General features: G+C 44.7%; 1 protein-coding gene across 2 annotated transcripts in view; it reads right to left on the reverse strand.

Annotated features, from left to right (window-relative positions):
- The window catches only part of prox1a (prospero homeobox 1a), a 30,973-nt gene extending 15,017 nt beyond the window's left edge, over nucleotides 1-15,956 (reverse strand). Inside the window, exons 1-4 of one of the 2 annotated variants that reach the window (XM_029496826.1) lie at nucleotides 15,525-15,956; nucleotides 10,395-12,458; nucleotides 6,383-6,490; nucleotides 1,253-1,447 (exon numbers count right to left, since the gene is read on the reverse strand). In XM_029496826.1, the coding sequence (XP_029352686.1) occupies nucleotides 1,253-1,447; nucleotides 6,383-6,490; nucleotides 10,395-12,392 (2,301 nt within the window). In that variant the 5' untranslated portion in view covers nucleotides 12,393-12,458; nucleotides 15,525-15,956. Of the gene's footprint in view, nucleotides 1-1,252; nucleotides 1,448-6,382; nucleotides 6,491-10,394; nucleotides 12,459-14,327; nucleotides 14,456-15,524 lie in introns of those variants that run through there. The other variant, XM_029496827.1, reaches the window with a different exon arrangement.
- Between the last annotated feature and the right edge of the window lie 9,019 nt (nucleotides 15,957-24,975).

Raw genomic sequence — 24,975 nt, forward strand, 5'->3', positions numbered from 1 at the left:
CTTTGTCTCCGAGCTCTGACCCTCTATCCCCTATCTATCCATCTCCCTCTTCCCCCTCTCCCCCTCATTCTCTCCCCTTCCTCTCACTAAAACAGTAGGACGCTTAACCTTGATAACAGTGAGATTTTTTCCCCCCTCAAAGTGACACACACACAAGCACACACACAGGCACACACACGCATAGAGACTGGAGAAGTGCTTTGCCAGCATGCCAGGCCGGTCCAAGGGACGGCTGTACCCTTTGAGGTGAACAGGACACTGGGAAATGCAGCAACAACAAAACACTCACACACACACACAAACGAACGAGCGTGTGTGTATCGCAAACAAATACACACACGCGCACATAGACACACACCCACGAGCCCAGATCACTCCAGGTCCTTCTTAACACAGGCCTTTTAAAGGTCTATTGTCAGCTGACATTGAGAGAGTACTGGTGATCCTGAATGTTTCACACAATCAGACAAACACACACACACACGAGTGATAAGGTGGCAAAAGGAGAAGTAAGACAAATGAGACATATTAAAGGTGAAGTAACCTGCTGAGAATTTACGATTACTGTGCGCTGGAAGATATGCACACTATGCACTCATTGCACACAATGGACAGGGAAGTGAAAAATGTGGTTTCTCAAACATACACGCACACACACACACACACACACACACATTTACACACATAGGCACGCTTGTGCACACACACCCTAAGAACCACCAAGGGGAAATTAACAGTGAGGAAGAGGCGAAATGAGTGAGGTGGCAGTAAGGCTTCTTCCTCATCAGCTAAGAGTTCCTACATCTTTGTGATGTGCACTAAAAAAAAACTATTCCCCCGGTCTTATCTTATGTTATATTACACGATGATCAAAACAATAATCAGACACAAACTTCTTCTACCTCTTCTAAATCCATTGATATTTCTCAGGTAATAAACTGTCACGCAGCTGAAATCTGGGCTGATGGTTTATTTAGACAAGCAGCTATGTATATTGTAGGACAGTGCGGAGGGCGGCAGGATGTATAGGCGTGAACTCAGCACTCAGAACAGTCACACTGAAGTTGTGTCAAAGAGGACACAGAGAGACAGTGCCACACTACCGTGTGCATCGTGAAGCATCAGGTGAATTTCAACGTTTCTGCCATACAGACCATGTTAAAGATCTCAGCGGCTCCTCTCACTAAGCACACGCACATACAGCTCTTTGCAGTGTGGTTCACATTCATCCACTAAATATGCAGTGGTTTACCTCAAAGTCATTGGCCTTGTTGTAGTGCATGTTTAGGGCTCGGAAGAGCTCGCAGTCACGGCTGACGCTCAACTCCTCGGCTCCGGTGACTCCGTCGTTGATGGCCTGGCGGGCGAATTTCTCCATCTGGATGTAGTAGAACTCCCTGAAGTTGCTGAACCATTTGATCAGCTGGGAGGTTATACAGCGGTTAAACTGGAACGAGAGATGAGGGGGAGTTAGCAGAGTTTAGAATCACTGAAATCCTCAGAATTCAGTGAAAATAGATGGGATCTGTAAATACGCTTGAAGAGGGAAGAATTGTTAAGGATGACAGCAAATCATTTTCCATCTATCAAGAAAAGGGAAAGATAAAGACGAGAATAAGAGAAAACTGGTCGCAGACTGAGGGAAGATAATAGAGACATTAAATAAGACAGTGAGCAAGGGGGAGGGAGGGGGAACAGGAGAGAGTATGTGTGGTTCATCTTCTCCACTGGGAGCACCCCCCCCCCCCACTATCATAACCCTGAGAGTGGAGGGAGAGGTGGAAGGCGGGTGGGGGGTAAGACCGCAAACACATAATTGACCAGAAAAACGATTAAGTCATCATCTGAGGCGCCCTGGCCCGCAGGGGGCTCAAACATGTACTTAACCCCGTCCACCAATTACACCCTGATTCTCCTCCCCTGTCTGCACCTCCCAGGCAGGAAGAAAGGAGAAGAAAAAGAGCAAATGGGAAAAAAAAGCTGAAAAGAATAGAAAGAAAGAGAGACAGAAAGACAGAGATGATAAGCGCTGCGGAGAAGACTGTGGCTATCTGATCTGTGCCGCTCGGCTGGATTCAATAGGCCGAGGTAAACCTATTAAGACCCTCGGCTGGGCCCAGCTCTTTTTTTCTGCCTGGTCACGGCAGTGAAAACACACTGTCTAAACATCTACACTGCTAGATAAGGACCTCAGGGGCTCAGGGTCCTTCCTTGCCCAGTTAGTTCAGATCATCCCCAACCCTCTAAACCGACTGAAACATCTTTCCTTCACTTCACTGTAATTCCATCTCACAAATTTTAATTGTGGTATCTGAAAAGTTGATACCCCTAACCATCACCTATGCCCTTTGTGCGTGCGCGCACACACACACACACACACACACACACACACACACACACACACACACAAATGCACACGCAGGCCTTCACTCCTCCCTCCCCTCTCCTCTTTTTGTGGTGCTGGAAGAATGGGGGGACAAAACGCTACTAAACGCTGAGCGAACTGCTCGCTGGGGAGGCAGAGTGGTTTTGACATGGAGATTAGGCTCCGGCTATTGTTCGACAACACACAGGCACACACACAAACATGCACGCACTCTTTGCGATCTGGGACGGCAGTCAAACGCACACAAGCGCACGAGGATGGGAGGGCGAGGCAAAAGAACAGAAAAGACAGACAGAAGCACTGGCAAACCAGAAGAGGCGAGACAGTTGGACCAAGGTGGGACGGGGCTAAAGGAGAGAGCCATGCCTTTCTGGAATGATGACATAATGGCGGAGTGGGAAAGAATAAGTCCGCTTGACATTGTTTGGCAGGGTTTTTAGGAGGGTGTGGGCGGGGGGGTAGCGTGGTGGCAGTTCTAAAATGCAGGGTGAGCATAAATGGGGAAATGAGGGAGGGTGGAGAGGAGGACGGGTGCAGGTCAGCGCTGTTGGACAATGGCGTTTAGCTTGTGGCGGGAGGCGGGGGGGGAGGGGGGCAGCAGGTCGGAACGTGAGCAGTCAGCAGGCTGGGGTCGTGACATCGGAGTGTCAAACAAACAAACTACTGACACTTACAAATACATCGGCTGCACGGGGCTATTCTTAAACACACACAATGTAGCAGACAGTCAGAGGGTGACAGAGCACAAACACAATGTTACCGTCTGTGTGGTACAAACCTTTCCCTGTGCCTGAGATCAGAACAAGTCTTACTGGGAGGGCATAGGAGAGCTGGTGTTGCTCTATGACAGCATGTGTGCATACATGCATCCGAGCGCTACATACTGAGATTAAAGTCGGTGAAAGAGTTGCCATCGCTCATGCAGGAGACCTTTGGTGTCACTGCGGCCCAGTGATGGATAGATTTGTCACTTTGGACAAGGATTAGTTTATTATGCCGACAGCTCAGGAGAAGATGTATTAGTGCCTGAGCAACTGAACTCAACAGTGGCTCAATCACAGTGCAGAGCACACAAAAGATACAATATTTACAGTACATTCAGGTAAATAGACTAAATTACCCCGTCTCCCTTCTACTCGCTCGGGGAGTACATTTTGGCAAGTCACTTAGAGCTTCCAGCAGTCTTGGTTCATTAAGTCGCTGGTGGGGGGACAGGGGCCCCCTGATAGCAGCTAAGGACGAGTGTGTTCTGCGTAAAAGGAGGGAATAAGTTCAAAGAAGCACATCAGTGCAGCTCCTTAATCAGAGCTGGCAGGGGTCAGCCCGCACACACATGAGATGCAGTGAGGAAAGTGTGTGTGTTTCGGGATAGTACTTAAGGGGGTGTATCTGCGTGCGTGTGTGCATTTCGTGTGTGCATGTGTGTGTGCTTGTATGAGCACATGCTCCTGGCTGAGAGGCAGATGAGAGAGAGACAGCAAGAGCGTGTTTCTCACACTCACACTCAAGAGGCTGTGAAAGGTCAGCGCTTAGCGCTAACAGCACAAGATAGAAAGTGGCACACACACACACACACACACCCTGCTTATGCACAGACGCAGTCCAGAATAGGAAAACACTCCTGTATCCTTGATCTAAATTATATTAGTCACATGCCAAAAAAAATGAAGGCGCTTTGACTTTCAGTGCCAAGTATTAATACATAGAGTAAAACAGTGCTGTATTTTTTTTTTGTTTGTTTGGAATTAAAAATATTTAGCTAAAAAGCATTTGGATGAACGGCCAACGTGTGCGTCTGGTCAATAGTTTCTGTGACACAGTTGTCAACAATGAGGCAGAAAGCACACAGATGACCTCAGAATGCTAAGCTACATCCAGAACAACCGAAGAGGAGAACAGAGCGACAGAGAAGCCTGTACGGGCCTCCCTCTCTCTCTCTCTCTCTCTCTCTCTCATAAGCCCCTTCACAGTCATCAGGGCTTTCCAACGTTTCCTGTTTTCGCAGGGGTGAATTGTGGGAGATAATCTCCGACTGCCTATTGGCTGACTGCACACAAAAAGCGGCCCTGGAAAGCGGGCTTTTGTCACTGCAGCGACTCAAAATCCAGCCACTGGCTTTTCTTTCTCCCCAGCACCGCCGAGGCACATACCATGCCCCACCATCAGCAAAAAAAAAAAAAGAAAAAGAAGGAATGACATATAGAAATGGGAAAACCTCCTGACCCTCACAACTTCACAGCACATGACTAGCCCATATACTGAAGCTTGTCACTAAAAGAGCCACAGAGAGATGAGTGCAAAGTGTTTTCTCTTGAAAAAAATGAAAAAGTAAAAAAATGGGTATCCATTTTATTTCTCGCTGCAAAAAGGCAACTTCAAATGACTTTCTTAACAGGCTGAACATATTTACTTAATCTGTTATTAATGTGTTCTAATTATTCATCCATCTTCAGTAATAATAATAATGAGACGTAAAGCTGGTGTGATGATACCATAAACGTGGATCAGCAGCACCAACAATGGCATTATGACACATCTGTCAAAACATTTCAGAAATGGCAAAAGTCAAAAAGAAGTCATGATGGTGTTGAAAGGAGCTCAGTCAAGGGGAAAACAGCTACAGCGTCCCACAGTTGTTAAGATAACCCACTTCCCACGTTCATTAGGTCCTCCACAGTTAGTGGAGACCTGATTAGCCGTCAAGACTTTTGTCTGAGGACAGCCACTTGCTAAGACGCTGCGCAGGCTGCATCTAATTAGATCGTCATTCTCATTCCCATACATGTCCACTAACTTACAGCTTGAGTGCATTGTTCTCTACTGAAAACATAAACAAACCAATGTGACTCATAATCCCCTTAACTTGTTTGACCTTGTTTAAGTATTTGATGAAGCCATTCATGAAGAGGTCACCTCCTTGAAAATAGTTAAATAGGCAGTGGAATAAAGTGGGCAAAGCCTTTATTAGTAATTGCTGTTGCCATTTCCATCATAAAATGTCAGATCAGTGCGTTGTTGGATTTTTTTTTGTCATAAATCACACTAACAGGTGCCTTCCAGCTTTGCCCACATGTGCCCTGTTTTCAATCAAACCAATCAAAAATCTCAGAGAGCCATGTGAGCTCTGACTCATGTTTGGCGGTGGTGGCATCCAAGAGGGGGGGGGCAGCTGGGAGAAAACCTTTATCTTCTGATTTGAATAAGATGGCCTGGATCTGTCACAGTGTTTACCCCTCCGTATGGTCTGAGAGGGGCACACAAGCAAAACAACAAGAACGTGAACCACCACGGTCACATATGCTACCACACCCATTGTGTTGTTGTTGTTGGTTTTTTGCACATGCAAAAGCTTACATATTGTGCTTTGTTTTTCCCAAATTTTCTTCATTAAACTCCCACTGAAGCTCAGGCTCAACCTTGCCATGTTCCCTAACTGTCTCTTTCTCCTCTACCCTCCTCCAATCAAACCATCCTCCCTACACCTGCTCCAATAACCAATCCTCTGTCTCTGGGTCCATCCTCCTCTCTGCCCTCTCCACCCTTCCAGTACTGAGCTCACTGTTTATCTTTGGAATACTCATAGGCTCTCCAGCTCCCTCGTGTAAACCCATTTAACTTCCTCTTCTTTCATCTTTTGCATAAAACCATAACTTAGTGAGGGAAAAGGCTTCACTTTGAGACAGGCACACACTGTTCAACCGTAGACGGCAAATCCCATTTGGTAAATCAAACTTCCTCTTTTAAAGCAGGCACGTTGACAGGTGTAAAAGGAAGAAAAGAAAAAACACAGAAGAGTGCTAGTTGTTGATACCCTTTAAAAAAGAGCAGCAGCAGCAACAACAACAACAAAAACATCAACTTTCAGTTACCATTTCAGATTGACAATAGAGAACCAGAGAAAGTCACAGCAATGTTTGCATACATTTGGAAAAAAATATTTGGCAAAGTTTGTAAATGTAAAGAAACAGAAACGGGAAAGACAGTGTTTGGGCTCACCTTAACATCAGAGAAGAACATCTTGAGCATATTCGAGCTAGGGTAGCGGGTGTAGAAAAACATGAGCTTGGCCTTCTTCAGATGATTGGGCGAGAGACCCTCCTGGATCTGCAAACAGCTGCCGTTAAGGACAACAATTGTTTGGAGGGGAAAAACCTGTTGGATATGTTGTGTTAGCTGAATCATATGTATCTACTGCTATTTTCAGAAATAATGTGCTTCATAATATTTGCTAGCATGTTTGGAAAAGACATGATAATTTTGATGACGGTTAAAACAAGTTTCTTTGCAGAAATGGGGTTAGGGTTAGGGTGTTGTTGTTAAAGACGGCGTAAAAATGCAGCATCGTCTGTATCAGGTGTGAGAGCGTCACGGTAAATAAAACGCTGGCCAGCACTACAGCCGATGCTTTTACATAAGGAGGCTCATTTCACAGTCAAAGTAAGCAAACGCCTTTGCCTACACCCTGCGCTAACCTCCACCCAGAAAAAGGAAGAAGAAAAAAGGTGACATTTGCATATCACAGACAAAGACAGCGGTTAACGCCAGTGATGGGCAAGAAGGACTAATGGCTTGGCGACAACACATGCCAAGCCTGAATATGACTGTCTGATGTTGGCTTCATATCAGTGACAAAACAAGGTCTAGGAGATACTCCCAAACACTGGCCCGGGCAACATGAAGAACCTTCTCATGCTCACCCTATAGGCCACATTCAAATAAATATCAGAGGCCTTGTCCTCCTAATGGATCGCCTGGATTGAACAGCAGAAAGGATGGAGATGGGCTGGTGGGGGCACCTTGAGGGATAGCATGGTTCCAACCTTCAATTACATACCCCTCCTCCTCCCTCTGCTCCACCCCTACCCCCCAGCCTCTCTGCTGCTGCCAAACCCTTGGAGGAGCAAAAGAAGGAGGAGGAGAAGTAGAAGAGGGGCTCTGAGGCTTTGGACTCAGCCAGTGATGGGGGGGGCTGAAACACATCTGCGCCACCGAACGACCCAAGCCATTTCCATGGTGAATTAACAGCCGTATAATGCATCTGATAATATCAATCTGGAGGATAAGACACTGAAAAGGGAAAAGGGATGGGGGTGGGCCGCATGTTGAAACCTCAGGCTGTTTCAACATGGCTTTTTCATCAAGCCAAAAGAAGACAGGCCTTTAAATTACACCGAAGATACAGCCCTAAGTTTTCATGAAGCCTATTTACACTTGAGTGGACAAAATACATTGCTCGACATTATTTATGATCTACAGGGGTGGCTGTGATCGTTAAAATCAGTCAAGTGTCCAGATGTAGCTGTAACTATAGAGTGGGAAGAAGGCATCAGCTGCTAGATTGGATTGGCCTTGGCCTCGGGGTTACACAGCAAAGCCAGCAAATGCTGAACCACGCTGGGTTGGCTCCTTAAAGACCCTATCTACTTTGTCTGATTCAGTGAGAGAGAGGGAGAGGGAGAGAGTTAGTTGTATACGCAGCGAGGGTCTTGTGGGGGAAACCCTGGCAGACTGGTGTTACTCTGTCAGGCCTGGCCAAAAGAGCAGCGCTTCGCTCTCCACACCACACCATCTGCTCCAAGTGGAGGGGATACAATGGATCCTCAGACAGAGAGAAGGAGAGACAGAGGAAAAGAAAGCTCTTTTCAGCAGGGCAAGGTGGGATTTGTTTGCTGTGAAAGCTGTGCACTTACACTTAGATTAATTTGTTTTTGCTTTTTCAATTAGGATTAACGGCGCTTTCCTCTTATCATTGAAATTACAAATTATTTTAAAACAAAGATGCAGAGGTTTTACCTCTCCAGCCATAAACGCAATATCACCTCCCTTCAGATGACAATTAAGAAGCTTCATATCTCCTGATGAGGCATTTTCATCTCCAATTCACTCACAGCTTGCAAATGTAATTGTGATTGGACTTAGGGGTGGCGTGCAAGGCTATTATTTTGTCATGATGGTGCACTCATACCAGCTGGCCCACTGTTTGCCTGCCACATCTGACAAGACATCATCATTCTCACAACACTTCCCCAAAGCCCAAAGTCATGAGAGGAAAATAGCTGCTCCACTCCCTAATTCCAGGTGTAAGGACAAGAAAATTTGGAGTCGGACTGAGAACAAATGAGGAAATTGATAGCCGCCATCTGCTCTGCTACGCTGCCGAGAGCTGGTGAACTTGAACACACCTCGCAAAATGTCTGACAAGCTGTTTCTGACTTCAGAGGCTTGGAATAAAAAAAATAATAATAATAAAAAAAACACACACCCGCAAAAAAAGGAAAAAAAGAAAAATAAATAAAATATCAAAAATTCTCCATCAAAAGAAACTTTTGAAGAGAGACAGAATGAATCAGAAATTGATTCATAAATGTCACACTAATTACAATGACACTACGAAACAATGTCTTGTAAATGCCAAACTTTGATCCAAAATCTGTGGAATAAACTTAGGGAATCAAAAATAACTGAAATAAAAAGGAAAAAGCAACACATGTGGACATGTTGTTCGTCCTTTTCTTTTCATTTAAGGGTGTACATCTGTTAATGCCCTGAATTTATAAGTGTTACAATGAAAGCCACAGCATCTGGCATATGTGGTTATTGTTTGATTGTTTTTTACTTTCTCTCAGTCTCTGTATGTCTCTCTGCCTTTCCTCTTTTCATCCCTCCATCGGGAGCCCACAGAAGCAAAGGATTATGGATCTCTGGAAAGCGTTCACCCTTGGGTCAGAAGACAAGACAAGGCGAGGTAATGAAAGATAAACAGCTCGCTGCAAACACCTGTTAACGTCCGCTTCAAAGAAAAGACAGGGAGGAGGGGGGTTTGCAGGGAGGGAAAACAAAAAAAGAAGTATTTGGCTGCCAAGCAACAGCCAAAGGGCCCCCCGGGCTGTTGACAGATCTTTATGAAATGAAAAAAAGAGAAAAGAAACGACAATGATTGTGGGCTTTTTACAACAGCGATGGATGATAAGAGGAACACAAGAGAAAACACAAGCAATCATAAATATACATCTTTACTGAGTCCTCAGGCGAACCTTTTGTGACACGCACACACAGAAAGACACACACTCACACGAAAAAGCCAAGGCACTCAGGTGCACACAAAACCAAAAACAGGGGATCCAAAGTCTTAAATATACATATTCTCTTCACCAATATGTCCAGAACATGAAACAAAAAGCTCTCGGATTATTTTCTTAGGCATGTAATGAATGTTAATGACTTGAAGACAAGGTTTTCTAAGGACAATAATCAAACTTTCATAAGGGTTAAGGGGTGTTGAATACTTAGAAACTAAAGTAGTATAGGGGGAAACAGAGAATGTATCTGTTTAAGCTATTAGTCCAGTGCCCCCCAGGGATTCAGCTGAGCCTCCCATAGGGGATAGGCTCTTTATCCACAGGGCATGATTGGGGCACACTGGGGTTAAACTATAAGGAGAGGCTATATAACACCATTGTACGCCAGGTTTTGGGATACTATTGGCCTCCTTGGCCTTTCGAGCCATTTTTATAGAGGGAAATGGGGTAGTAAACGTCGTGTGGACACAAGTAATATGTGACAAGCGCTTTTGAAGCACTCTGGATTTAAGATGGAAGAAAAGGTTGTTTGGTGCTGTGAGAAAGAAGAGGTATGAGTTTAAAAATAAATATAACTTGCAGTAAATGGAGAAGAGAACAGCAGTGGGAGGAAAAGTGATTCATCAACAATTTCTCCCTTTCTTAGGCTAGTTTCAAACAGGCTCAAAAACATTTGATTTTTAACTCTATGTTGTTCAGATGCAGTGTTTTACACCAGTCTCTGCAGGGAACTACCACCTGAAATCAGATTTCCCCTGGCTTACACAGGCATGAGCTGGTCTCAACTGGACCACATTAAAACATCTGGCACACATACACACACGTATTATTGCCTGGCAACCCCTCAAGCATACCTCTTGCCACACACACGCACACACACGCACACACACACACACACACACCACTGTTCAGATCATTTTAAAGGATACATTGCTGCCTGAGTAAGGTGAGATGTCAGCCATGTCCTGGAGATCACTGCACTCAGACTTAATTAGAGACAGGGAGAGACCCTCAGCTGTGCTGCCAGGATGTGCTGGTGAACAAGAGCGATGGTGGTGCCCCATGTGGTGACCTGATGCCATCTTGGTCCTCAGGCTGGTGGTCTCCCGGGACAGGTCCATGGAGTCTGGAGAGGAACGGTCCTTGCCCGTGTAGCTACCCGTGGGCGCACCGAGAGGACTCTGGAAAGGATAGCCCATGAGAGGCAGTGGGAAAGGGTGTCTAAAGGATGGTGGGCTGAAGCCCATGGACGCTGAGAGTGAGGATGGGTGAAGGGCTGGGTGGTGTTGACTGCCGTGGGCGCCCACAGCTGAAGACTGGTGGTGGTGCTCATTCGAGGTCTTCCTCACAACTAAGGGCAGGGCCTCTGTTTGGTCGTTGGTGGTGCCTGGCATCCCGGGCATACTGGCAAAGGAGTCTAGTGGATTAGGAATGATGACATCACCGAAGCACTGCAGCCTCTGGTTGGCAGTATGGAAATTTGGGTTATCTCCATTGACAGCAGTGGGGAATCTTTCAGGAGGTATGGAAAGTGGGGGGAAGGCCTGCTGAGGTGTAGGGCGTGGAGGTTTGGCAAACACCTTAACCACTGTGTCCACTACCTGGGTCATGGCTGAATTCAGTTCCTGCTTCAGTGTTTCTGCCAGCTGTTTACCTTCAGCATGCATGGAGGAGCCTGGACCTCCCTGCCCTTTGCTTCGGCCGAGCCCTTCTCTTCTTGGCTTCTCTCCGTCAGCCAGCAGGGCCTGCTCCTGAAGCAGTGCCCGCGCCCTGTCCAGAAAATGGCCTGGGTCCAGGTCAGAAATCTCATTGTCAGAGCGCAAGTCATCTCCACCTCGATCATCGCCTCCGGTGTCAGACCTAGTCGGGCTGTCTTCAGACATGTTTCCTATGTCGTTGTGGAGGTCATTGTGTTCTGAGTCATCGGTTGAATCATAGATTTGAAAGAACTTCTCCTGCAGCTGGCGGAGCTGTTTCTGCATGTCCTCCAGCTGCAGCTTCAGTTGCCGTCGCTCCTCCTGCTTCTGTTCCTTCCTCTGGCACACCAGCTGCGTGAAGCTCTGCTGTTGCTGCTGAGGCAGGCGCTGCTTACGCTTGTTTTCTCGACTGCTACTACTACTGCTGCACACCTCACCTCCCCGTGGGCTGCTGGGGGCCTGCTGCTGGGACTGAGGAGGTGGGCAGTCTAGCTCTATGTCCCGCTCTCCATCCATCTCGTGGTCACGTTCGTGACGGGAAGCAGCAGGTACAACCACACTGGGTGAGTGGCTCATACCACGTATAATATTCTCTACGCGGGCTCGCTTGGCACGCAGGTGTTCATCATTGAGACGTTCGATGTCAAAGGTGGCCAGGCCGGGAGGACGGCCAAATGGAGACAAGCACTCTTGAGGTGTGCTGTCCTGGGAGGAGTTACTGCAGGCATCCTCCTGGGGAGCATCTGAGCTTGCATTGGAGAGCCCTGACCCAGGAAAGCCTGATTCCCCTCTGTCACCCCTGTCTCCTCTATCTCCCCTCTCGGGTCCTCCTCCATTTTTAGCCATGTTATTCTTGAGAAGCTGAGAGATAATGGTGGTGCCAGGAAAGGGCATCATGGTGTCCTCGTATGAGTTGGCCCTCTTCAGAAGCTTTCGGAGTACATTGGACTTGGACTCACTGTCACTGGCTGTAACAACGCCAGGCCCGCCATGTGGCTGCACAACAGAGCACTCCATGGAGTCGGTGTCTGATCCGTGGTGAGAGTGGGAGCTCAGAGAGTTCATGGCACTGAAAATGGCTGCTTTGGCCCGGGCAATGTTATCAGTGGTTGCTGTTGTGGCTGCTGCTGCGGAGGAGGCTGTGCTGCCTACGGTCCTCTTAACACCAATGTCCACACGTCTTCGTTTGGTCTGTCTGTTCAGGAGGGAGTCGCTGTCATGGTCCGGCATCACGGGCTGCTGCTATTGGGCCATATCCAACAAACCCAGTCCTTTTGGATCAAAGCCTTTGAGTACCTGTGTGCAAAAATTCACAGATGCGTGACTCAAAAGACTGAAAATATTTCACAAAGAAAATCTCAAAACAATACACTTAGGCTGTGCCCATTTCAATTTTAAAATTAAATCTGCATTAAAAGTTTAAAAGATTGGGAGTGAAACAACCAGACATCAATCACCCTCCGGAAAACTGCATTAGCCAATATTTTTGAGTGCAAGCTGAAGGGTTTTGTCTTAAGTCAGCAGGCAATCAGTCTTCTTATGTTTCTACAAGGATGGCAACATCCATGATTACATTTAGGCAGTAAGGAGCAATGACAGAGGGGTGAAGGGAACAGGCGAGATGGGGTCAGAATTAGGCCTTGGCTTGACATTCCAGGGCAAAGTCCTACATTTTATCCTGTCCCCTGTTACACGCTGTGCGACACTGAACCAGTTCCCACGGAACACAAAGCTGCATAAAATTATGATAATTACTTAAGTACTTGTCCTCATTTCCATGTTTTCGCAGTGCGAACCAACATAGGAGCTATTAACTCACAAAATGGGGGGAAAAAAAAAAAATAGGGTGAAGATTATCTAAAAAAATTATGTACACAAGGGGAGTATATGCTTTTTGTATATTATGTTAAATGCTCTTTTATAAATCTTATTCAATAATTAAGATATCATTTAGTCAGTTCAATAAAATTCTAAGTCATGTTTCCAGATTTAAAAAAACAAGTCCTGTGTTCACATTAATCAATACAGTCATCGTACCTTAAGCAATGGGGAGAGTGACACACACAAAAAAAGAAAAGGCGAAATAGGCCTATTGATTTTGGTGCCAGCGTGAGCTCACTTCTGTGTTTTTTGTTTGTCTTTTCATCTGGCAAGGGCAGTTAATTCTGCTCAAATGAATAGGTCATAAGGGTCAACTGTGGCAAGGAGAAACTTAAAGCACTCTCACAAAACCCCTAATGCCCCTCTGAAAGCAAAACGTTTTGTCAGAACAGGCCTTCCTCACCAATGCTGCGAAGGCAACGCTGGCAGAGTCAGACACATATTTGATGCATCCTATCTCAAATGTAGTGATATTATCTGAAAGTATTTCATTTTCACACCTCTCTTAAACAAACGTAAATGAAAATTATAATAGTAAATAGCGTATTTAGAAATTTGACAATGTTTTTTTTAAACACCATTAAAAAGTGGAAAAAGTGGTGCAACCATTTACGTTTTTTTTTTTATACACTCTTCGGGAAAATAACATCAACATAAAAAAAATTAAATAAAAAAAATCAATCGCTGGAAAAAAAAGCATATATATATATATAAATGCATGTATAAAAATATGATTCAAATACTAGGTAAAACTTTGCTTAAATTCAAGAGCTTACATATACATACAAATGTTGCTCTGGTTGACTTTTGAAATAAGCTGCAAAGCAGCCAAAGAAAACTTTGATTTTAAATACAAAAAAGTAAAATAGTTAAGTCCGATCCAATTAGGATATTCTGAAAGAAGACATTTATTTTACTTGCTTTACTTCTCAGTTTTTGGCCAAAAACGTAAAATAGCATCCTCTTTAGGTGATTATTTGCTTGCTTTAACTGAGGAAATTTGTATCATCTTCACAGTATCACTGCATGTGAGTATTTTTTGTTCACTTTTTCCAACAAAAAGGTTTCTTTCTTATCACTTAGTCTCACCATACACCTTCACACAGTACACTCACTGGCACGTACACACAACTTTCCAGTGTGATGAAACACACAAGTGACACGGTTTGGCATTTTTGGCACATTGTTTTGTGTTCATATTGTACAATGTCAATTAAAAATAGTAAACATCCAAATTTTCTTTAAAAAAAACAAACAAACAAAAAACAAACATGTTTTTCTTACTGAAGTGAATTCTAAATGTACAGCCTTTGATAAACGGCTTTGGCCCAAGTCTTGACAGCCCGATCCAGCATTTCAGGCAGGAGGTGATACATGTCCAAGAAGAAAAGAAAAACCTTGACTTGATTGCCTCAGGATCTTAACAAAGAGCTTCAAATAGTCACCAGCACCTGTCTTTTCCGACCACGCACCTGTCCTCCACTGCCCATGCGCACTCTCTCTCTGTCTCTGCCTGTGTCTCTCTACCCTCCAAGAAAAACCCGTCAAACAAACAATATAAGTAACTCTGAACTCCACCGACTATAGGTCTCTAACAGCTCTTACACCCCATCATTTCTCTGCCTCTTATTTCCTACAAATATTGAACCGAGAGGTAACAAACCATGAAACATTAAAAACAAACAAACAAACAAAATAAATACTCCGCTTGGATTAAATTAACTCAGTTGTTGTAACTACTGACAGAGCAACACAGTTTGCAGTAAGGACAGTAAAAGTGAATGTGACTGGCTGATTGTTCATACATCTGGTTGGACAGCGGACAAGCTGGAGATATTAAACCCCAGAAGAGACGGATTTGCGTGCGCAACAATAACACACCGGCATCGTTTTATCAGAGTCCTTTAAATGTAGACGGACACCAAATCCACAACACACAGGACGGGATCTGACGAGCTCTGTCGGGACTTTGCGTGAATAACAACAACAAAAAAGGCACATGTGAGGCATTGAAGTGGGATTTCTTTTTTTTTTTTTTAGCCTCGGGGTAGCGATGTTATGACAAACTCACGGTTTCCAACGCTCACACGAGACCGCAAACGCAACTACAGGCAACTTTCCGTCCGAAATCGACCCTCGTTTGTTCATACTTACTTCTCAGATTTGCAAATCAACTTGGTGTGAGGTTTTGATGAAGAAGGCTGGGCTACCGTCAGCAAACCATCTTCGATTTATATGTATAAAAAAAAAACAAACCCAAAAGACAAGCGCTCCTGCAACTCTAAGACCACATCAAGACGGAGGGGACCAAACAGATCAAACAATGTCACATAGATACGATTTGAATAAAATCCCCTGTTAATGAGGTTTTTTGGGGGTTTTTTGTTTGTTTTTTGTTTTTTCTTGTATGTCCGCCCACCGTGAGCAGGCGAGGCAGAACAAGAACAACAGAGGGAGGTATCCGAGGACAAGGTTACTTACCCTTTCGATGAAGAGGGGGACAATCTGAACTCCTACGGCCAGAAAAAAAGGGGGGAGAGAGGAGAATATACGCAGGACGCGGTGGTTTTTGTTGGATGCTGGGATAAGAGTTTCTCAGAGAAGGAAGAGCTGGAATAAAGTCGGCGACGAGAGAGAGAGAGAGAGAGAGAGAGAGAGAGCGAGAGAGAGAGAGGGAGAGAGAAAGAGAGAGAGAGGGACAAAATAGATAAACTAGAAGGTGAAAAGAGCTCTTTCGCCTCGATCTCTCCCTCTATCCTCTGCTGTGGCTGAGAGAGTGAGAGACATAGAGAGAGTCCGAGGCGGAGAGAGAGAGAGAGAGAGAGAGAGAGAGAGAGAGCGCGAGAGAGACTGTGCGTGTGTGTGCGTCTCCGAGGCGCACTGGATGCGGAGCACTGGATGCTGGAGCGCTCCTCCGCCACTAAGATTCACTTTAAGACGCGGCTGAAGGAAACAGGAAGACGTGCGCGTCATGAGCGCCGTGATGTAACCGTCGCAACCTACCAATAAGAGGCGTCCGTCCGGTCCGGAGAACAACGCACTGAACTTGACCAGAGAAATGGGGAACTTGAGCATAGAGAGAGAGAGGGGGGGGGGGGGGGGAAGGGGTGAGGGGGGGAGGAAAAAAAAAGGAAATCCAACTCTGACTAATGTCTTTCTTCTCAAATCACCGACTGCGCGAGTAAGAATCGTTCCGCACTTTGACATTTACACTATCACAATCTGCAATAAAACACGTAGATATATTATTCTCTTACTATCATTTGAATTATTCTTCCGTTCATTTGGAAAGTTTGCTAGAGTGTCAGCTGTGTGTGAAGTGTCAACACCTCACAGAACAACTAGATTTTGCTTGCTCGTCTGTGACACGGAATTCCCTGTTCTGGAGTAATAATAATGTTTAAGGAAAAAAAAAACGCTATTTTGTGTTGATTGCAACAGGAGATGAATTCAGGCGGACACTCGAGTGCCGCTTTAATGCAAATGATTTCAGGCATCTTCCAGTGGCAGTAAAATGACAAAAGAACAGTCTGTTTTACAAGACAAAACGGCTTTTCTACGCGTGTGTAGTGAACGCGTGTTTGCATTATGTTTATGGGAGTCCGTTAAAATGTCTCAGCATTCATTCGTGTCCAGACGTTTTTAATGATTGCCAACTTGGATCCTTTTATGTCAAAATAACACCGCACTGCGCATTTATTTTTTATTCTAAACACCTGTATTAATATCTTTTTTTCTACTGTCTCTCAAAGGCACTCTGGACAGCGGTGGTCACTGGGGTATTGGACAGTGAAAGCGGCATGTAGGGATATTTTACATGCAGAGTTTTCTCATTGGCTGCAGCAAAGTCTGATTTATGAACAAGCAAAGTGGCAGAGGCTCTCAGCTTTGCTTTGGAATTCAGACTATCCACAGAGCTAAACGTCTCTTTGTGGAAATGCTCAGTTAAGAGCCCAGTATCATCATGAAACTTCTGTCAGTGAGATCTACAACCTGCTGCCACGAACATTTCCCCGTGCGTAAAGACTGCGCTGTCATCAGAGATGATAAGTATATAAAAAAAAAGTGCCAGCAAAATAAACCCCAAAAATCAACATCATATTTAAAGAATTCACCGATTTTTTTTCCAGTAGTAATTGTGTTTTTCTTCTCTTTGGAAACCTGTCCACCTGTGACGCTGAGCTCTGCGGACGGTGACATCTGATCCTTTCTACATTTAAACCTGTTCGACGCTTCTGATTTATGAAATGATGACGGCTGCTCGCCCTCTTCCCTTCTGAGTCCGGACAAATTACACACTCAGTAATTACACCGCTGTTTTTTTTTTTTTGTTTGTTTGTTTTGTTTTTTTTTAATGCTCTGCAAATATTTCAGCTTTCCACCTTCACAACAGGTGTACAAGCTAATTTTTTTGTGACAGTATTCGGAAATAATCGCTTTTTCTTTGCCACTAAAAATTATCTTTAAGGTAAAATTTTTCTTATTATTTTTAGCGACTGTAACAATATTTCTGGCTATTTCCACTTAACCTGTGTTGCTCCTGCCGTAAGAGAAACCGTATAATTCAGATCAAATACACGCAGGACGTTTACAAATGTATTTCGTAAAACATGTATTATTATTACTACCAGTGATCGATGAACGGAGTTTCGTTTATTGGTGTGAATCAGTTTGTTGAAGCAGTTTGGAAAAAGTTTTTTCTTGCATTGTGGATGTCAAATGTGTGCGCGACTCCCCCCCCCCCCCCTCCAGTTTTTCACGTTGTATTCATTTGTTGCACATAGAATCATCTTTTTTTTTTATGCTCCACACAAACAGGATCCCAAAGCAGTTAAGCCAGAAATCTTATTTTCCATATGGCCCTCTGTCAGGTGCCAAAAAGGAAAAGGCGAGTCTCTTTTCCATGTCGCAAGCAAGTGTTTTTAGGACGAACGAATTGCAACGAAGTCAGCAAAGTTTAGTGTCTAGAGTGTCTTTTCCAAAGCAGGTGTCCCGGCCCCTTGCTCCCCTCGCTGGCCCTGTGGCTGATTTGGCCTCGTCTCCCCTGGGTGCCGTCGGTGCGCACACAGGCTGGAAAAACAGGCCGGGACATTAAAGAAACGCGTGTTTGGAAAAGGAAGACTCGGGTGAGGTGTAGAGGAAACGTGCTGGTTAACACTGGCTGCTCTTATCGCGGCCCATTCCAGGTGGATCAACGCGTGTATTTATTTCACACTCGCCCCCCCCCCCCCCCCCCCCGCCCCCCCCCCCAAAACCCCACACCACCCCCACTCTCTCTTTTGGGTCGAGTGCGACACACCTCGATGCCCAAGACTGATAATGTGCTCTGGCATTGAGTGCTGATGGCTGAATTTATTGACATATTTATTAGGGTTGGGCCCAAATACAGAAGGAGGGTGGCAGTGAAAACATTTTATATTTCTCCCAGAGATGTCATAAAGGTACGTTTTTCCCCCCTTAAAATCACATTCTGGCCATAAGTAAAGTAGAGAAGAGTAAGTGGCCTATTTTCCCTCAGCAGTGAAATTGGCTGAAGGACGGTTTATCTGTATTATTATTATTATTATTATTGTTATTATTATCATCACTATCATTATTATTATTGTTGTTGTTGTTATTATTATTATTATTATGTTCTAAAGATGATTATTTTATACAGTTTTTGTTTCTTTTTGGGCTACACACTGTCAGCAGAAATCAACAAGCAGAACCAACCGAGTTTTCCCGAATTTAAGCTGCTTGAGTTATTATTGAAAGATTGACTATTATCTTGAGCAGCGGCGGTTATAAAAATGGCCTTAATCAGATAATGACTTGATGAGCTCTTACAACAGCTCCATTTCTTTTCACTGGCAGTTTTTTTTTTTTAACAGAAATGAGAGAGCGAGAGAGACAGAGACAGAGAGACACACAGAGAGAGAGAGAGAGCTATTTGCGAAAACACAAGCAGGGAGAGATGGTAGCGCTAAAAGCTGTTTTGTTCCGGAGAGGTCTCCGGGTCCCTGAATAAAAAGGTTTAGGAGACAGGACAGAGGAGAGAGGAGGAGAGCAGAAGAGGATACAGGATTTGCCCGAGTGTAATAAGTGAGTAGGCGTCTGAAGCTCGCATCCTCTAAGTCCTTGTTGGGGCCCTGTGTGCGGGACTTGATGTATTCAGCTTTCACCATGACAAAGATGAGGATGCTGCAGGTAAAATATGCACTTGTTTCTGTTGTTAAGGCAAAACCCCTTTCAAAAAATTGAGTCTGTGTGACCCGAGTGTGATATAAGAAGGCGTGCTGGAGTAATAACAGCAATTTGCATGGATGTCTGTGATTATTAGTGATATTACTTCTTGGTTGCCAAGGATGATAGCTGGCTCAGTGTTGGCCCCGGTGACCCACACACCTCTGTCTAGGCTACAAGTAGTGGTGATTATGGAGGCGACTGTGTGTGTGTGTGTGTGAGTGAGTGTGTGTGTGTGTGAGAGAGAGAGAGAGAGAGAGAGAGAGAGGGTGTGAGTGTGTGTGTGTGTGTGTGTGTGAGAGAGAGAGAAGGCTGGTCATCATCTTCCCCTGTTGCCTGCAAGCCTTCCGATGAGGCAACAACAAACTATACCAACACACACTCACTGTCAAATTAAACTAAGCTGTATTTGCATGGGTGAGCAGTGGCCATTGTCGTAGAAATAAATGTGTGACGCCGTGTATGCAGAGTGAAACACGAATCATACAGCGAGGAACCTGAAGAGGAAAAAAATAAAAATAAAAAAAGAAATCAAGGATTCAAAACACGTCGAGTGGAAAACCTTCATATCTGTTTACATAAGCATCTCCATCGTCCCATATAGAAGGGTTCACATTTAAACACACACGCAGACAATGTCTAGACCATATCGACTTTTCTTAACAGACACACACGGCCCTTCACACGCGTCTGAGTGATGACATGCAGTATTGCAACATCTCATGTTAGACCCTGCTTTCGGCATTTAGATATAAAAAAAAACCTGTTTGTTGTAACGTCCCCCTCCAAACAACACCACGCTCAACCTATGCTGAGTTAATAGGCAATTTAAAAAATGCTGCTCAGTGATGCTGATGGGAATATGGCCGCAGTCAGGCTCATTAAAAGCACATATTCTGGTTTTAGCCGTGTGTAAAATCCTCCAAATTAGAAACGTATTTCGCGTTTCTTTGGCACAAAGCGACTCAGTTAATGTGATGTGTCTTGCGAACAACCTTGAAAGTCTGCGGATGTTTAAAATCAGTGCGTGTGACAGGAGTTAGGAGAAAGTCAACAGGAACGGGGGAGCGCGCACGCACACGAGAGCGAGCGAGGCAAACACACACAGACACACACAGAGCGCCTTGGAGGTGCTTGGGCGGACGGACATGCTGGGAAATCGCCTGGAACTGTATTAAGCCTGACGTCCTTAAAACAAACAATGGAACCATGAAATAAGGGCTTATGTGCTCAAAGTCAAAGAGCCCCCTCAGCAACTCTCCCTGTTTATCTCTCCCTCTGTCAGACACACACACACACACACACAATTTCTTGGGGGTTTTACACACACACAGGCTCGCAGCTCCATTGGTAGGGGACCAACTTTGCTCCTATGAACTCTCACCTGTCAACATGGAGCAGAGGACTTTACTTGGTAAACACGACAGGACTGTGGTTCACTCCTGGCGGTGACTCAGCCCTGTTTCATTGTGTGCAGGGCCGCGGACAGTCAGCTGGTTCTCCATCCAGCGAGATTAAGTCCAAACTACGTTCAGAAATACCACCATTTTACTGCGGCCGCACTAAGACACCATTTTACTTCATAACCTGACGAGTTACTTTCTGAGGGTGACGGTCCGAGCGACAGGTCACATCCGGCGTGCGCCAATGGTGTGTGTGTTTTTTATTTTTTCTTAATTTTTTTAAATTTGGGGTTCACTCTGCTCTCTACTGCCCCATGGTGTAGGGCATACTGATGGCTATTTGACGAACTAAGGCACTATTATAGTTACAATATCTGGCCATTTATTTAAATACGCCCTAATTCGTCCAGTGAATTAGTACTCATTCAAAATGTGGCTTTTCAGCGATTCGTGTGATATCTTAATTTTTTTCCTCTGATATTTACAAATTGTTGTTGTTGTTTACAAACAAGATGTAATTAATGTGCACACTTTTTTGTGAAGTATTGAACATAATATCATAATTTGCGCTGTGCTCTTTAGATTTCCACAGTCATTATCCTGAACTGCAGCTGCTTAAAAAAAAAAAAAAAAACACGGGCCGTGGCAGATAAGCGGCGGTCTGTTTTCGCTCCTCTGATCAGAGGTAATTATATTTGTTGGCGTGGAGGTAAGTGGTCCTCCCCGGGGGGTGTATTGTACTCGACTCTCTCCATGTCATAAAATAAAATTACAAGGAAAGGAGAAGATATCCTACAATAACAGAGGCTAGTCGTAAAATCAAAGAGTGGCTAAATTAAATCTGAAGGGAAAAAAAAAAAAAAACCTCACGGAAAATACATTAAGGCAATGATGGACGGGGGCAGGGGGCTTCAAATAAAACGCAGGTTAATGACTTTTTAATAGCTTCTACGACTGTATGGTTGGTTAACAGACACACACACACACAGTCACAGTGGCTACACAAAGCTTTTTCTGACCCAGACAATTAAGAGTAGGCCAATTAGTGATCAGTTACCTGTGCTTCATCCTCTTCTCCGCCCAAATGCTATAAAGAGAGGTGTCTGTAAGGTATGAGGTGACATGTACGTGGTTTAGGCTAAGTAGCTTTAAAGAGCCTCTTTCACCACACACATTAGCCTCCAGTTATAAGTTTAGCTCTCTGCGCCTCTCCTGTTACACCAGTAGGCATTCACACGTCTTGTACCTGTTGGCACCCTCTTGTCAGGTTTATGTATCTGTGTAACCTTTGACCCCGAGTGTGGAAGTCAGGCTTGACAGTCAGCAGGCCGCCTTCGGCTGAGTGGCCTTTCACTGAGTGGCCTTTCACTGGTGACCTCTGTTGATCTCTCCCTGACCTTTCGTGGCTGCCTAAGGGGAGATCAAGAGTAGGGTGATGGTGTTATAATTGGGATGTAAACAGACTAAGACACAGCAGATGGAGCAGAGCGATGTGTTTGGGCTTACTTGTTGATTAAAAATTGACTCTCCCTCTCTATCAAACTCGAGCATAGTCAATTATTTTCCAGTTGTGAAAGGTCGCCTTGTACATTTATTCAAATGCTTATTCTTAACTTGAGCACATGCGTTTCATAATTTACACTTACATTTCAGAAATTTAGGAAATTTGTCCTTTTCACTTAACATCTATCAGACAGTTATGAGTACCTTGCAGATAAATATTTCATTAACAAAACTAAGGAATTGGGCAGCACGGCGACCAGTGGTTAGCGCTGTTCCCCCACAACAAGAAGTTCGGTTCCCAGACCGGGGGCCTTTCTGTGTGGAGTTTCCATGTTCTCCCGGTGCCTCGGTGGGTTTCCTCCGGGTACTCCGGTTTCCTCCCACTGTCCAGAGACATCATGTTTGGGTTAAGTGAAGACTCTAAAAATTGTCCGTAGGTCAGAGTGTGAGTGTGAGTGGTTGTTGGTCTCTGTGTGTTGGCCCTGTGATGGACTGGCGACCTGTCCAGTGTGAGCTGGGATTGGCTCCAGCACTCCCTGCAACCCAGAAATGGATAACAAATGAATTGCTTATAAATCGATTGATCCTTTGTTGCAAATGAAACTACCCAACCATAAATGAAGTGCACACTGCACATTATCCACCTATGCATTTAAATTCAAGCTTATATATTAAATCACCATGTATATACTACATAACAACGATTGGGACCATTTTGCAAAACACTTGGCTCTCTGTACTTTCATTTCAAAGAAAGTGTGTGTTTCATTTTGAAATTAAAGCCCCTTTCCCAGACTTTTTCATTTTAATTACATTGTGACCATTTCACTATAGCTACGTGTATATGTACAGCTTGTGATTAATGAGTAGTCTGACCATCTGCTCTCTGCTGGGCCATGCATGGACATGTTCCAACCACAGGTTAAAAACCAGCAGCCAATAAGGTGCTAATATATGCTATGCACACAAGACATTGAACATATAGATATACAACACAAAGCTGAGGGCATACATCACACTGTGCATATGCACATGGCTACATTCTGCAAACACACACCCAAATGCACAAACTCGCGCAAACACACACACACACACTGTTGCATTTTCAAAGACTTCCCCGTGGACAGAGGTGTCTGCCAGCGCTGCTATAAATCACACCGAGACTGGTGCTGAGGGCAAGGCACACCTTGTTCACGTCGCCCCCACTCCTGGGCTGAATAAACCATAACATCCTGCTTCTCGTGCTGCCCGACGCCCTCCGAGCACGACCTCGGAGAACCCCCACCAACCGCCACCCTCCCATGCCCCATTCTCCCTAACCCACCCTCCTCCTCCTCCTCCTCCCTTCCTCCAGCTCATCTCTCACTTCGTCCAACTTTTCTATCTTTGGAAGTTCAGCTGCAGCAGTGGACAGGTTGGGCTGGGTTCTGCTTGTTTGGAACAACACACAGCCAACACCCCCCTCCCATCTTCTTTTAACACTTTTTTCCAATTCCAATGACTTCCTGTTTGGAAAGCAAAAGAGAGAGAGAGAGAGAAAGAGGGGAGAAAGAGAGAGCAGGAAAAACAGCAGGAAGCAAACGTTTAACAGGAGGATGCCGACACCCTCATCCTGTCGTGTGCCAGCTTGGTTCAGGTGCTCTGGGCCAATGAGCTCCCTCTGCTCCATTTACCTCAGGGTGTGCCGCATTTGGCTGAGAAGGTGCACCTTTCCTTCATGATCCCCTCTGGAGGAAATATAATGTTTCTGGAAAGAAAAGGAGATGATTTTGCTTCCTGACCAGAGGAGCCAAGTGCACAGGCTCATAATAGAGCACCAAATCCTTCACCGCCCAACAGAGGCATTAAAGTGAACAAAGAATAAAAAATGTGTGAAGCATTGGGTTATCTGCTGATTATTTCCCTTATTTTTTTTTTTTTTTACCGCTGCAGAGGGAAAAGCTAAGCAAACAGTGCACACAGCAGTTGGTTCTTGGCATTCCTCTTGACGGTCTTATTATAGACAAAATGAGAAAAAAACCCACACTGGAACAACAAAACTCTTTTGTATATTGTTTGGCATGTAGCCACACAAATGATTACTTCCCCTAAAATGCAATTTCTAAGTAAAAGGCTCAGAATTGCCAATAAACCCACTGATATGCAACAGTGTGTTTTAATTTGAAAAGCTGTTTTGAGAGAGAAAAGCAGAAAATGTTTTAGATGTTGGAATTTTGGGACAAAACTGCTCTTTCAGTCACCTAAACACATGCATGTACATACACGCGTGAGCAGGCACACACATACACTGACACACACATGAAGAGGCCAAATCTCTCCCTAACCTTTTGTGTGTGTGGGTCTATCCACCAGAACACCAGAGGAGCCTTGAGAGGACAAGAATAGCAAGGCATGCGCCTATTTGTGGCATCATTGTCATTGAGATAAAAGATCTCACTGTTATGCTCACTCACACACACACACACACAAACACAAACCCATTATATCACCCATACACAGACATCCACATGCATGAGCAATCATGCACTTAAATCATTACCATAATATACAGTTCAATGCAAATATTTACTGATCCACACTGGTCTGGACCAGGAGGTACAACCCCGAAGAACTCAGAGATCTACCCTTGTATCCTCTGATGCACACAGATGCACTCTCTCGTTCTCTCTCAAAAGCACAAATACACATATACACACGCAATCATGCACACACGACACATTGTGCAGGCTTTAGACTTATAGAGACACTGCGTAGTTCCTAGAAGAGCCAGTAATCTCTTCTTTATACACACATAAGCAGCT

The sequence above is a fragment of the Echeneis naucrates genome, chromosome 24 (genome assembly GCF_900963305.1).
Source record: "Echeneis naucrates chromosome 24, fEcheNa1.1, whole genome shotgun sequence".
Classification (NCBI taxonomy): Eukaryota; Metazoa; Chordata; class Actinopteri; order Carangiformes; family Echeneidae; genus Echeneis; species Echeneis naucrates.